Source organism: Puntigrus tetrazona, chromosome 8 (genome assembly GCF_018831695.1).
Source record: "Puntigrus tetrazona isolate hp1 chromosome 8, ASM1883169v1, whole genome shotgun sequence".
Taxonomy (NCBI): domain Eukaryota; kingdom Metazoa; phylum Chordata; class Actinopteri; order Cypriniformes; family Cyprinidae; genus Puntigrus; species Puntigrus tetrazona.
The window spans coordinates 8,566,409-8,579,069 of NC_056706.1; the positions used below are offsets into that span (position 1 = coordinate 8,566,409).

Sequence of the window (12,661 nt, forward strand, 5' to 3'; positions counted from 1 at the left end):
GCTCCTAAAAATGATCTTATGCCAACCTTTAAGTGGTGGAGATTTGTCACTAATCCAATTAAGTAGAATATTTTTTTCTAGCAGCAAAGGAGAGAATGTTACATAATTTCTTGTTAGCAGATGAAGCAATGCAATTATTAGGTATACCAGTACCACTGAGACTGGGTCAAAATCAAACTGCATGTTAAAGATCTTTTTTATTGCCCCCTGCACCAAAAACCAATACCTTTGCAATCTGTTGCATGACCACAGACAATGTGTTACACTACTTACTTCAGCCACAGGCGACATGGAGGCATTAAACAATATACAATATTAAGAGAAATATGCTGTCTGTTTAAGATTTTAAATTGTATTTCTCTTGTACGTCTACAAACAGATATTTTCTCAGCCTAAGAAAACGTCGTCCCATGTTTCATCATCAATATCAGTAACTAACTCTTCTTCCCATTTAGTTTTAATTCTTTGTGTATCAGTAGAAGAAACTGAACACATAGCACCATAAAATCTACCCAAAGACATTTTTTCAGATGGTAAAAAATAATTCTAACAAGTGTTGTGTTAATAGTAATATAATGTCTCAATTGGAGCAATCACATTTATTATTCGACAGTTTATTACCTGAAAACATATGCCCAAATCTGATCCCAAATTAAACTAGTGTTTAAAACCATCATCTGAAATTCCTGGAGTGAAATCAGGATTGTGTAATATTGGGGTAAAGAAAGAAGATTTTAGATCTAAATTCAAGCCTACAGATTGATCTCTATGCTTTGAGATTATTAACTCTAATTGGGATATCGTATTTCTTTTTTAGATTTTGAAAGCTCTTAACAAACACAAGAGCTCTAACCAAGTAAAGGAAGAATCATTCCTAACCCACTTCGCAATGTATCTCAGGTGGGAACTGATACATGTTAATATTTGAATATATCTGCCCAAAAACAAGAAGCTAAATCTCCAGCAAATTGTCATTTTTGTGTGAACTGTCCCTTTAAAGGGCTTCTGCCGCAGTTGAACAACTGCCATGGAGATGAATGTGAATACTAATGGATAGTTTTCCTCAGGCGTTATTGATGTCTTTGATTATACCATGTTGTCTTGAGAGTCTGAAACTGATGAGACAAAGAAGGTCCCACAAATCCTTGTTATTTCGCACAGAAATTCCCATGGAGGAATGTTCATCGAGCGGTGACAGAAGTTAGTGACTGTCTTATCTGTCTGTTTTGTCGTTAACGTTTCAGTTCACACTGTGCCTGCCATAATTAATTCATATGTTTGTTGAATTCATGGTCAGACGCATATGGCATTCAAGCTGTCTTGTTCATTTAAACCCACTACCAGCAGTTGTGAAAAATGATTCTTATTCTGCAGAGCATTTTTAGCTCAGTGGGTGCACAAGGTGAAACTGAGGATTGTTTCTTTGTGCGCTGCAATACAGTTACTTAAAATTTAAAGAATAATTCATAATGCTCACAGTCATGTTGTTGCGAACCCGTGTAGCATGTATTGGCAATAGACATATAGGAATTCGTATTTAAGCCATACCGAGAGAAATGTTGTTGACTAACACACACTCACAAATCACACACCATCACACACGGGTTACAGAGCAAACTGATTCCCACACAGCTTTGGTCAAAGGCCAACGCTGTGAAGTACGTCATAAGCCAGTCAGGTGTGCGACAATTGGTCACATGCAGACAGGCTAATTAGCTGATCACTCTTCCTCGACAGTCTGGCTGTGTGTGTGCAGCCCGACCGGTCTGCGCGAACACCTGGTGACTGAGGAGAAAGCTGTTTAACCCCTCTGCTCCACTCGGGAGGTCATGAAATCCATCATGTTTCCGAGGTACTGCACAGTCTACAAGCTAGGGCATTACTTGCATCCCCAGAGGGCATGTGCAGTTTGTGGGTTTTTTTTTTTTTTTTTTTGATCGAGTTGTGTATTTTCGAGACAAAGCTGATTGAAGCAGTAGAGAAGACAAATTAGATTGAGTTGCACCAGCTGGAAAATTAGCTTTAGACATGCACACGTAGTTGTTAGCTAGGTGTGTTAAATTAATTCATAGGATGAGGGCTAGTGCCTTTTTCTTCGCTTGTGATTTATTACTAAAGGCTTATTGCTTAATAGTTATTTTTAAAATGTAAATTATGTTTTGCTGCCCCGGCCTAATGTAAAGATGTGTCTGAATTTAGTAGTGTAAACTGAGGTTTTATGTTGTTTTTAACATGCTCTTGTTTATTTTAAAGGTCCAACATGTCAATTTCTGGCTTGACAAATGGTATGAGTTTGGGGCGGGTTTATTTTTGCATACTAACAAGTGATTGGCATATCTGTTTGGGAAATTTCATTAGTTTTGCAATTCCATTTAGTGCTACTACAATATAAATTTTTGCTGTCAAATAATTAATTGACGCGATTAATTGCGTCCAAAATAACAATTTTAGTTTGCATAATATAGGTGTTAAGCTGTTATGTATATATAAACACATGCATGTGTATATTTATGAAAAATGTGTTATGCTTTATATATAATACGAGAATGTAAATATATACATGTAAATACATAAACACAATAACATTTATTTTACAATAACATTATTTACAATAACATTAATCGTTATTGGTTTGCTTTTCACAGCCCATTACAATTTAGAAACACATTTAATGCACCTTTTATTTTTAATCGTTTAATTTTTTTTTTTTTAATTTATTCAGTTCAAACGACAAGGACAATAACTGTAATAGTAACTATAATTCTAAAGATTTAGGTGTATGATTTTTGTATTAAAATACCCAAAAAACAAGTTTCTTAGCAATCGTGTAGTAAGAAAGGTTATAATACTGTTCAGCTACCTCCGTGCCTTTAAGCAAGTTATTTAGCCTTAAGATACTCCAGGGGGAGTTCCTGTTTCTGACCATTGCTGAATGATTTATACAAGTACAAGAATCATGACCAGATCTTTGTCATCTCTCAAGAAAATAACTTGAAGATAACGATAGACGTTGTTTCCAGGAGACTAGAGAACAGGGTTTCTGCGAGGCAGACGAGACGTCAGTGACGCTCGCTGACATTGAGAGATGGCGTGGCTTTTTCTCGCCTTCTACTGAGGAACAGTGATGGATGATGGGAACTACCTCCCAGCCTACAAACAAAGCTGTACAATTTGTCTTCAGGAAGGGCAGTTGCAGTGGTATTACATAGCAGGTTAGCCTGGATAAGCTGAGTTTATTATAGGCTATACTTGGCAGAGCTTATAGGGATATTCATCACTAGCAGCTTTGATTGTCGTTTGATGGTAATGAACGATAAATACGCATGTTAATGTGGAGGCTTTGCCACACTTGGATGCCTGAAGCTCATTCTGGAGCAACTCGTTCAATTTATGTGTGAATAATATATTCATGTACTTTGTAGCAAATTCGATTTTTGCTATGAAACACTATGATCATTACATAAGTGTCGTGTGGTAATGGGTTTTTGGCCTTGGACACATTTCTCTATCACTGTGACTGCATTCCCCCTCCTCCTGTTGTGATGAGATATTCAGTCTCGGAGTGAGAGACCATTTTAAAGGAACTGTTTTACAGCAGGTGATAGAGTGCTCTCTAGTGGTAATAAATGGAGATAGCTACTGCAAAGATCCTCAGGTTTAGCCGGAGAACCAGATAAGGTCTCAGTTAAAAACATAGAAAAACATTTGATTTTTCACTTCTTTTTTTTCACGTATTATTCTTTTGTGCAAATACTGAATATTGCAGGCACCATTTGATAATATTGTTAATATAATGTTTTGTTTCAAATTATTATTTAATATATTCATATTACATGTTATTATATTCTTCTTTAATCTGAACTATAGTTTCTAATTGTAATAATTTCATTATGAATAATTAAAATGTTTTTATCCTGTTAATTACATTCCAGCTCTGTTTATATAATTTATATATATATATATATATATATATATATATATATATATATATATATATATACACACACACACTCACTATATGTGTGTGTGTGTGTGTGTGTGTGTATAGGCAAAATCATTGAAAACGAATCGATTGTTTGGAATTAGATACTGATTTGTGAGAAATTATTGAGAATCGTTTGATTGTTGAAGGTTGAGATGTATGAGGTGGCAATTGTTTCTCTTTAACAGCTTTTAATAGACAGAGAACACAGTTCAAATAACAATCTGTTTTAATAAATAAGTGGTATATGCATATTGTTGTTATTTTTAAGGAACACAACAGGAGAAACTGCAAAATATATGGTTGAATTAACATCATAAAATCACTAAGATGCAGCATTTCTCACCTTAATTATAAATATTCGCATTTATATATTTTCTGTAAAAGATTCTGTACTCACAGAATGCTCTTGGTTTTGAACGGCTGTCTAGAGATACTTGATTTGTCTCTATTATGCTGTAGTTATGGCATCTACCAAAAACCTGTTGGTCTGCTGCCATCTAGTGAACAAAGAAGAATTCTTAGCGATATTGTTTTATGACATAAATCAAATTTATAAAACTAAACATGCTGGCAATTGTGTTTTTTAGTTTAGTTTTTAGTTCTGATATTCACACTGTTTTCCGTACAAACCGTAAGCAGTGCTTGGTCACAAGAAGTTGAGGTTATTAGGCCATTGCTGTGCAGTTGCTAAGGTTTTCTGCTTGTTATTTTCAAGTGCATTTCAACCCAGTTTCCTTCGAAATTGATTATTTTAATGGCTTTAGAGGGCCACCATGTGGATTTTGACCTGTAGTCTGATTGCTTACATAAGTAATAGCAGACAACAAATTGGAGAATTATTAATGTCTGTAGCACAAACAATGTGGCATGCGTTGAATGCCAAAGTTTAATTGGTTACATGCATACAATGTGTAACAAGACATTAGGTCCAGTACACAAGAAAGACTATTAACAAGCTAAAGCTGTTGCACTGGGTTAAATTGGCTGAAAGTAGAAATGTAATGTCCGTGGCATCTTGTCATTTGCGAGACTGTGTTCTTGATGTGCGTCAGCCCCGTCTGTCTGATTAAGGGCAGAGAGTCGGGACATAAAAGCTTTTTAGAAATGCCACCGAGTCAATAGAAGTATGATTGGAGCAGATCAGGACAATTCCACGAAACGTGTGTGTGGTATTTTATACGCTTAGACACTCACACGCTGACTCTGGATGGCCTTCATTAAAGTTCATTAATGGCTGATTGATCCCGCCAATGATTTCAGCACCTGCCTGCTTCTTGTTCACCCACCTCCCGCTCTCTCTCGCTCTCTTTTTCCCTCCTCTTCCTTTTTGCTCATCCTTCAGTCCTCACTCAATCTCTCCGCTCTCCGCTGTCATTTTCACTCACAGTACTGAAAACTGGTCAAACTGACCTCGGAAGTCTTGCTCGGCTGTAGTTGGACGTGTTCAGCTTTGATTGTTAACTTGACGATGAGTTTGCCAGCAAACTCAGAACTTTGTTCTCTGGAGAGGATCGCCCGTTACCGTAGCGCTTGCATCAATGGCTCGCCGTATGCCATCAACAAACCTATTGACATCAAACCCTGGAGAAAATGGTAAAGTTTTATGTGTGTGACGTGCATTAGTACGCTCAGCTGCTATGTTTATAATTCGATTTAGGATTGGATTATAATGTATGAGATGTTAGCAAGTGAGATTTGATTAGTTGTATTTATTATATAATATTAAAAGTAGCCCAGATGTTTTATATTTCATAGTGTTTATCCTGGCTAATTAATGACTAAATAAATATTTTTCTGACAGTTTGGATCATGTGAATGCTGAATTTGAGCTTTTATTCATATGTTGTTAAATTTAAACAATTAAAATCTGCCTGATGTTCTTTAAGGCTGTGGTTAATAATAGGATGTGATAACCAGCTGGGTATGAGCCCATTGATTTCCTTAAAGATCCTTTAATGCTTCTCTTCACCGATAAACCTGTTTTATCTACAGCTCGGTTAGATAAATGGCAATAAATAGGTCGAATTGAGTGGCACTTGTGACCTGTTCTGGGCAAATATCAGATATTGTGGAAACTTACATAACAAACGTGTGTTAATTTTTATTCATAAAGGTTTGTTTTAGTAGCATTAGTAATAACTAATATATGTCATTGTTTTGAAATTTTCTCAGTCTAATAAGGAGCAGGTTTGTGTCAATAACTACAGTACACATTGAGAGAAATTTGAATGTGTGTGTTTGTATGTGAGAGAGATTAAGTCAGTGTGTATTGGGTCAAATACAAATGCTTGGCAACAGAAATTCGCTATCAGATACGTACCTTATGCTAATGCCAATAAAGCTCACACACACACGTACACACCCCCATTAAAACACAGAACGGACAGGTAAAGGACACATCAGATAAGATGCAATGTGAAAATCCACAGTTTTCAGATGAAGAAGAAGGGAAAATCAAGTTAATGTTCTGAAACTGTATTTTTGTTCCAGTATAGTGGCGTAGACCCATTTAAATCATCTGCATTCTGTTCTTCATTCAGCTAATGTTGAGTCTCTCTCTGCATGATTTTATTTAATCCAAGTAATTATGAGTAGGAGGTTTAGCACATTTATCAGATTTAGAATATATTCAGCACTTTTAAAAATAGCATAGTTTATCTTAGATTAACTCCTGATGATATATTTTTATAAATAATTGGTTGTAGGTGAGTAGGAGTGTGATATGGGGGTGAATGCATGTGGAGATGCAGCAGTCCATTTCCGCACACTTACCATCTGCTCTCCAATACAGTACTTTAAGACCAACAGCATGGAAAGTACTTTTGGCCTGAAAAAAAACCATTTAATTAATTAAATACTGCAATGCTATGTATTACAAATAATAAATATGTCATTTAATTAAATGTGTATAGAGAAACATCATTTAAACAGCGTACTGTATTTTAAAGATAATAAAATTAGCTTTACAGATCTTTATTTGGAAAAACATCTCATATCTCATAGAGCGAGCTGTATTTTCATGCTTGTTTATGCATGCTTGTGGAACCGTCTTTTAGGTCGTTTTCAGTCTCTTTTTTTGGTTCTCTAAAGAACTTTTCAATAAACATTTTGAATCTAAAAAACTCTTTACTGTAAAGAACCTTTTGCGCATCTTAAAGGTTTCATGCATGTTAAAGATTCTTCATGGAATCAAAGATGCCAAAAGCTTTATTTTTAAGAGTGTAGGGTAGGGTCAAATTTTAAACAAGGGCTAAAGACTGGGCAAAAGGAATTTTTATTTTCTCTTTCAAAGCACTAAATGAAAACAAATGTGACTACAGAACATTTCAACCAGCTGTTTATCATTTATATTTGTGCAGTGTAAAATGTTTTTTTTTTGTGGATGTCACATTTCGTAGTTTTTAGTCTAAATTTCATAACAGCATTTCATTTTAATTTGTTTTGGAGACTTTAGCTCACATTGAAATAAATTAAGGTGCAAGAATAAAAGTTTAACTTGGAGTAATAAAGATTCAGATATGCTCTGAACTTGGTTACATGTTTAAATGCTTGGTTTGAAAAAATATGAACAGTTGTGACATATACATTGAGTATCTTGATTAACCAAAATTCAGTTAATCCCAAACCATAAAAGTAAAAAGTTGGAATATAAAGCTCCCGATTTTGGCTTTTTAAAGATGCATAGAATTGTTATTATGAGTTTACAAAATTATGATTTGTATTTAAGGCTGATTACTTTCTTGACATAGTTTCATGTTCAGTTTGCCAGCACAGAACCCTGTGTTGCCGACATAGCAGCTGAATGCGAGAAGGCCAGACAGGTGTTATTGGATTATGGGATGAGGTCAGAGTAGTGACGTGGGCATTTTCCTCACACAAAGCTGAAGCTCTCTTATTTGGGGTCAGTCAAGCTGTCAGTTTTCTCAGGACACCATGGCTAGTGAATCTCCTGGCGGTTCTCCTCTTTCTCTCTTTCTTAGTACTTTTACTTGGAATGGCTGCCAGCTTGATATAAACTCACTGAAAGGCAAGAAAAGGAAACGCTGGTTCAAGTCACGCAGGTACATTGCACATTAGACAGATATATGGTTTACAATGTACCTTTATTCAGTTTAAAATTGCACACACTAGTTTTTCGACTTAAGTTTCGTAACTGTCTTAAGAATACATCAAGTTATATTTTAAATGTATATTAATGTAATTGCTCTTGTGTAAACGGATAAACATGATAAAACCGCACTGGTATACATTATATAATTGAACCATGGCTTAATTTTTATAAATGTCAAATGGGTCATGTTGATATTGGGTTTAGCTGTCACATGTTTTATGATGTAATGTTTATTATCTGTCTGTTTATTACAATTTCTGTTGGCCAAAGCAGTATTATTTTTTTTGTATATTAGCTTTCCAATGTTTTTTTTCTTGCCATGAACACAGTCTTTGTTGTTATGGCAATCATTTATTTTTTGAATATTACCAAATTATCAAATTCATTTTTTAATACATTTTTTGTATCTTTTTTTTTTTTATATATATATATATATATATATATATATATATATATATATATATATATATATATATAAATATATAAATCCAATCATTTAAATGAATAATAAAATTAAATTAATAAATAGCTAATTAATCTTTTTTTATATACTTTTTTCCCCATGGTAGTTAACAAAACCATTAAACTATAAATAATATAAAATAAATAAATATAAATATAAATGTTTATCAGCTTTCTATAGTTCAGACTTCATAGTATGTATTTATATAGAAATAATTATTTGAAATATTTACCAGATTAAAAAGTGTGTCAGCTTCTGAATCAACAAATTGGTCGGTTAATTCCATGGCATTGAGAATAAATACTTAATTGTGTTTACATTCTGTTTTTACACTCTATAATTGACTTTGTCAGATGTTCTTTTATCAAGTTCTATCTGCTTTAATCTCTTGTGAACACAGGGGGGCAACGATGTGCACAAACTTACATTAGCTGTTGTGTGATGGTTATTGAGCCGTCTGTATGAAGTGTCACTTTTTCTAGTGCCTCTTTTAATTTGTTCATATTTAGCACATACAGATTTCTCCCAAACTGATTACTTTATAATCAGATCTGTAAAGATCTGCTTGTTGTCTAAATGTTTACTGAAACCATCAAGTGAGCAGAGCGGTAAGCGATAGGCTGCTCCCTGCTTTGCAGTCATTGGTTGACATGTGTCATGCATCACTGGAACACCTCTAAGAGCCCTTGGCAGGGGTTAATGTGTGAACCGTTAGACTAGCTCCAGCAAACTAGTCAAGCACAGCCACATGCATTCGGTTTTCTTTGTTGAAGAGTTCTCTAACTGATAAGTGGTGCATGACACTGAGTGCTTGTTTTGTTTGAAGAGCCCTCGTTTTCTGTTTTGCCCATTAAATGACTCTTATATTATTACATGCTGGTCATCGCACAGTATGTGAAAGTTCATTGTGAATGACCTGTATGGAAGTGGCTTTGAATTTCCAGACTTTACTAGATGTGTGTCTTTTGATTCGGTGTGAATTCAAATTTCTGGGCAACTCCTTCCCACCACTTTTAGGGAGTATAAACATCCATTGGGACTCCTTACTCCCTGTCATCTGAAATCTCACAAGTTGAGGTGTTAAGTTGCCTCCTCCATTCAGGCTTATCAAACATGAGGAGCGCCCTACCCCCGACTACGTCATTACTACATGAGTCCAAGCAGTGAGCCCTGCCGCCAGCCAGGAAGGGAGGGAGGAAAGTACACAGGGTGGGAGTTTCAGGAGAGAGAGAGAGAGAGAGTGGGGGAGAATTATATCAGCCGGTTGCTGAGGGACAGAAACACTGGAACTCCTCTCTGGTCAGTTTGAGAGTCCCGGGACACGAGGGGCTCCTGTCAGTGGACCAAACGGAGGCTGGGCTGTCTCGACCGAGACATGTTCACTCTTGGAGACACACGTGAGGACTGAAAACAAACACACACTGCTGGGATTAGCTGTAGCTGCTAGCAGAGGGAAATCCAAGTCCAGAATGAGCATTATCATGAAGCCCCGGTCTCGCTCCACCAGTTCACTTAAGAACACAGACGGGTAAAGAACAACTTCTTAACTATATCCTTCTACCTCCCTTAACCTATTACCCTGTGCTTGCTGTTTCCTTCTCCACTCTTACATCAACTGTTTGGCTTTCCATATCTCTTTTTAACATCTTGTGCAACTCTCTGCTTCCTCTTAAGTATTAAACCCCTTTTGTTTTTCCACTTACCTTCCACAAATTGAGTTTCACTGTGCCTAAGGAATTTGTCCTTTATTTACATTCTTTTCCGCAAGTACTCTTCCTTTGAGTTTTTCATTTACTCTGTCTCACCGACTAGTTAAACGTAACTGTGCTTTATGATCAAAGATTTAAACATTCTTTGATGCATTATGTAGCCCGCTTGTCAAATAAGGGTAGAGATGATTTGGCCCCAAGTCAGTTTTACATCATCATTTTTATGTTTTTTACTTTAACATATTTCTATTTTACCTAAACAATTATTTTTTATACATTTAAAAGTATAAATATATACTTAATCCAATGTTCACACCATTAAATTGAATCAACTTTAGTCAATAAATTCATTAAGACAATATGTTTTGCACATTGCATTTTGGGAGCCATTGACTTTTCACCTGAATATTCTAATTAAATATTACTTATTCTATTACATATTACAGTTATAATTATAATAATAATTAAGTATATATTTATTTGTTATTTCATTATTTCATTTGTAAGAGCTGTAATTGTTTTTTTTTTGCAGTTACCACCTTTTGTAGATGCAGCCGTGTCTATTAAAGATGAAATTACGTGCATTTTTCATAATTAACAAATTAGGAAATTTGCTTGTTTTATTTAATTGACCTGAAAAAAATATAGAATATCGACCAATATTATATCCAATACACATATGCAATCACCCCAAAAAAGAAAAGAGAAAAAGAAGTAAAATAGCAAATAGTGGACTGATATTTCCACATGAGAAGGTGCTGCTGGATTGCAGCGTATTTGCAAGCATTGCCAGAGGGCAGATACCTCACCCTTATTTCTCTTGTCCCATCTTGTTCTCCATTTGTATTTGCTTATTTTAGAAGCAAGTGTTGATTGTTTGTGGAGAACTGATTATTTTGGTACAGCAGTTTTGAGTCTGTTTAAATGCACTGCGTGTGTGAAGAACAATCTGAGCAGTTATCCGTCACCGTAGGCTCTTGAGGTATTGCGTATTGATGATTCACGAGATTATTTTGATACGTAATAATGTTGTGTTTGCGTCTGAATGTTTATAAAGTAGGCTAGCAATAAAAGAGACAGGTTACGACCCCCCTTTGCTCGCGGAATGCTCCATTCCGTGTCCATGAATAACAGCTCTCAGCAAAGCAAATACGGCCTTGCTTTGAGAATGTTTAAGTGTGTGTGTGTTAAGATGTCAGAAGGAAATCTCACCGACACCGTAATGATATCATCAGTGCACGGGGAGCTACGTGTGTGTGTCAGTATGTTTCCTTCACCTCATATATTGACCCTATTGTTTGCAGTTCCTGTTTACGTTGTTTTATTTTAATGCATGACAGTGACTCAACACGTCATACACACCAATCATTAAGTAATAGTTGCCATCTCATATCCTGTCATTTGTACTATAGTCATTTGGGCGAGTTTAATAAAATATTACCATCATTTGTTATGTTTTATTATATTATATTATGCACGCACATCCAACCAGTAAAATAGGCTTTTCATTAGTGAACAAATAGTTTCTAATTTCCATTTCATGGCTGTATTTAACTTTTACATCTTCTATCTTGTGGAGTGCGTGCGTGTTTGTGTCTCTGTGTAAAAAAAGAGGTTTGCGGATTTATGTTTTGTATGACACCTAATCTGATGGAATAGATGGCCCGTTTCCTCTCCTCTCGCTTAAGCTTTGACATCACTGACACATCATAGTACCTTTTTAGATAAACACATCAAGAGCCATCCAATTACAGTGGCTTTTATGTGGCAAAGTGCAATATTTGCATTTCATAGAAGTGTGTGTTTAAGTGAGCACGTGTGTTTCTGTTGTCAGCAGCAGGCGTTAAATATGATAGAGGCGGCAGCCGCTTTTTAAGACCTACTTAACTCTACTTAACTTAAAATTTAAGGCAACAGATTTAGGATTTTTTAAGTTTACTCAAGTTATTGAAAATCGTACACATTTAACACATATTTGTGATAATGGAAAAACCCCCCGGAGGTGACACATAACACAAAGACAAAATATATATCTCTACATAACTCTACAAAATATAATTAAAAACTCTAAAACATCTGTTATTTCTGAACAACACATATTCATGTTATCCCCATGATTTCATTATTCTAGAGCAAGCATTTAAGTGTTTGACACTCACCACCAAAATTGACAATTCCTTGTTGTTTAATATTTTAAGTCGCTCAAAATAAATGGCCATGTGATAGTTCAGAGAAATTTCATTTCAGAAACATTAATTAAGTCGCTTCCAAACTTTACTGCTTGATTATTCAATTCACTTCTCTATATTTCTTATACTTATTTTAGAGCATGGTAATTTTAACAACAGTTATTTTTATGCGTTTGACAGCTTGATTTGATTCATGAATTATTC

General features: G+C 35.2%; 1 protein-coding gene across 5 annotated transcripts in view; it reads left to right on the plus strand.

The window, feature by feature from the left end:
* Positions 1 to 12,661, plus strand: part of pde4d (phosphodiesterase 4D, cAMP-specific) — a 101,022-nt gene that overhangs the window by 67,592 nt on the left and 20,769 nt on the right. Inside the window, exon 1 of one of the 5 annotated variants that reach the window (XM_043247309.1) lies at positions 9,780 to 10,087. The exons of the other annotated variants lie outside the window; for them this stretch is intronic. Coding sequence (XP_043103244.1) covers positions 10,029 to 10,087 — 59 coding nt within the window. The 5' untranslated portion in view covers positions 9,780 to 10,028. Of the gene's footprint in view, positions 1 to 9,779; positions 10,088 to 12,661 lie in introns of those variants that run through there. 5 annotated transcript variants of the gene reach the window in all.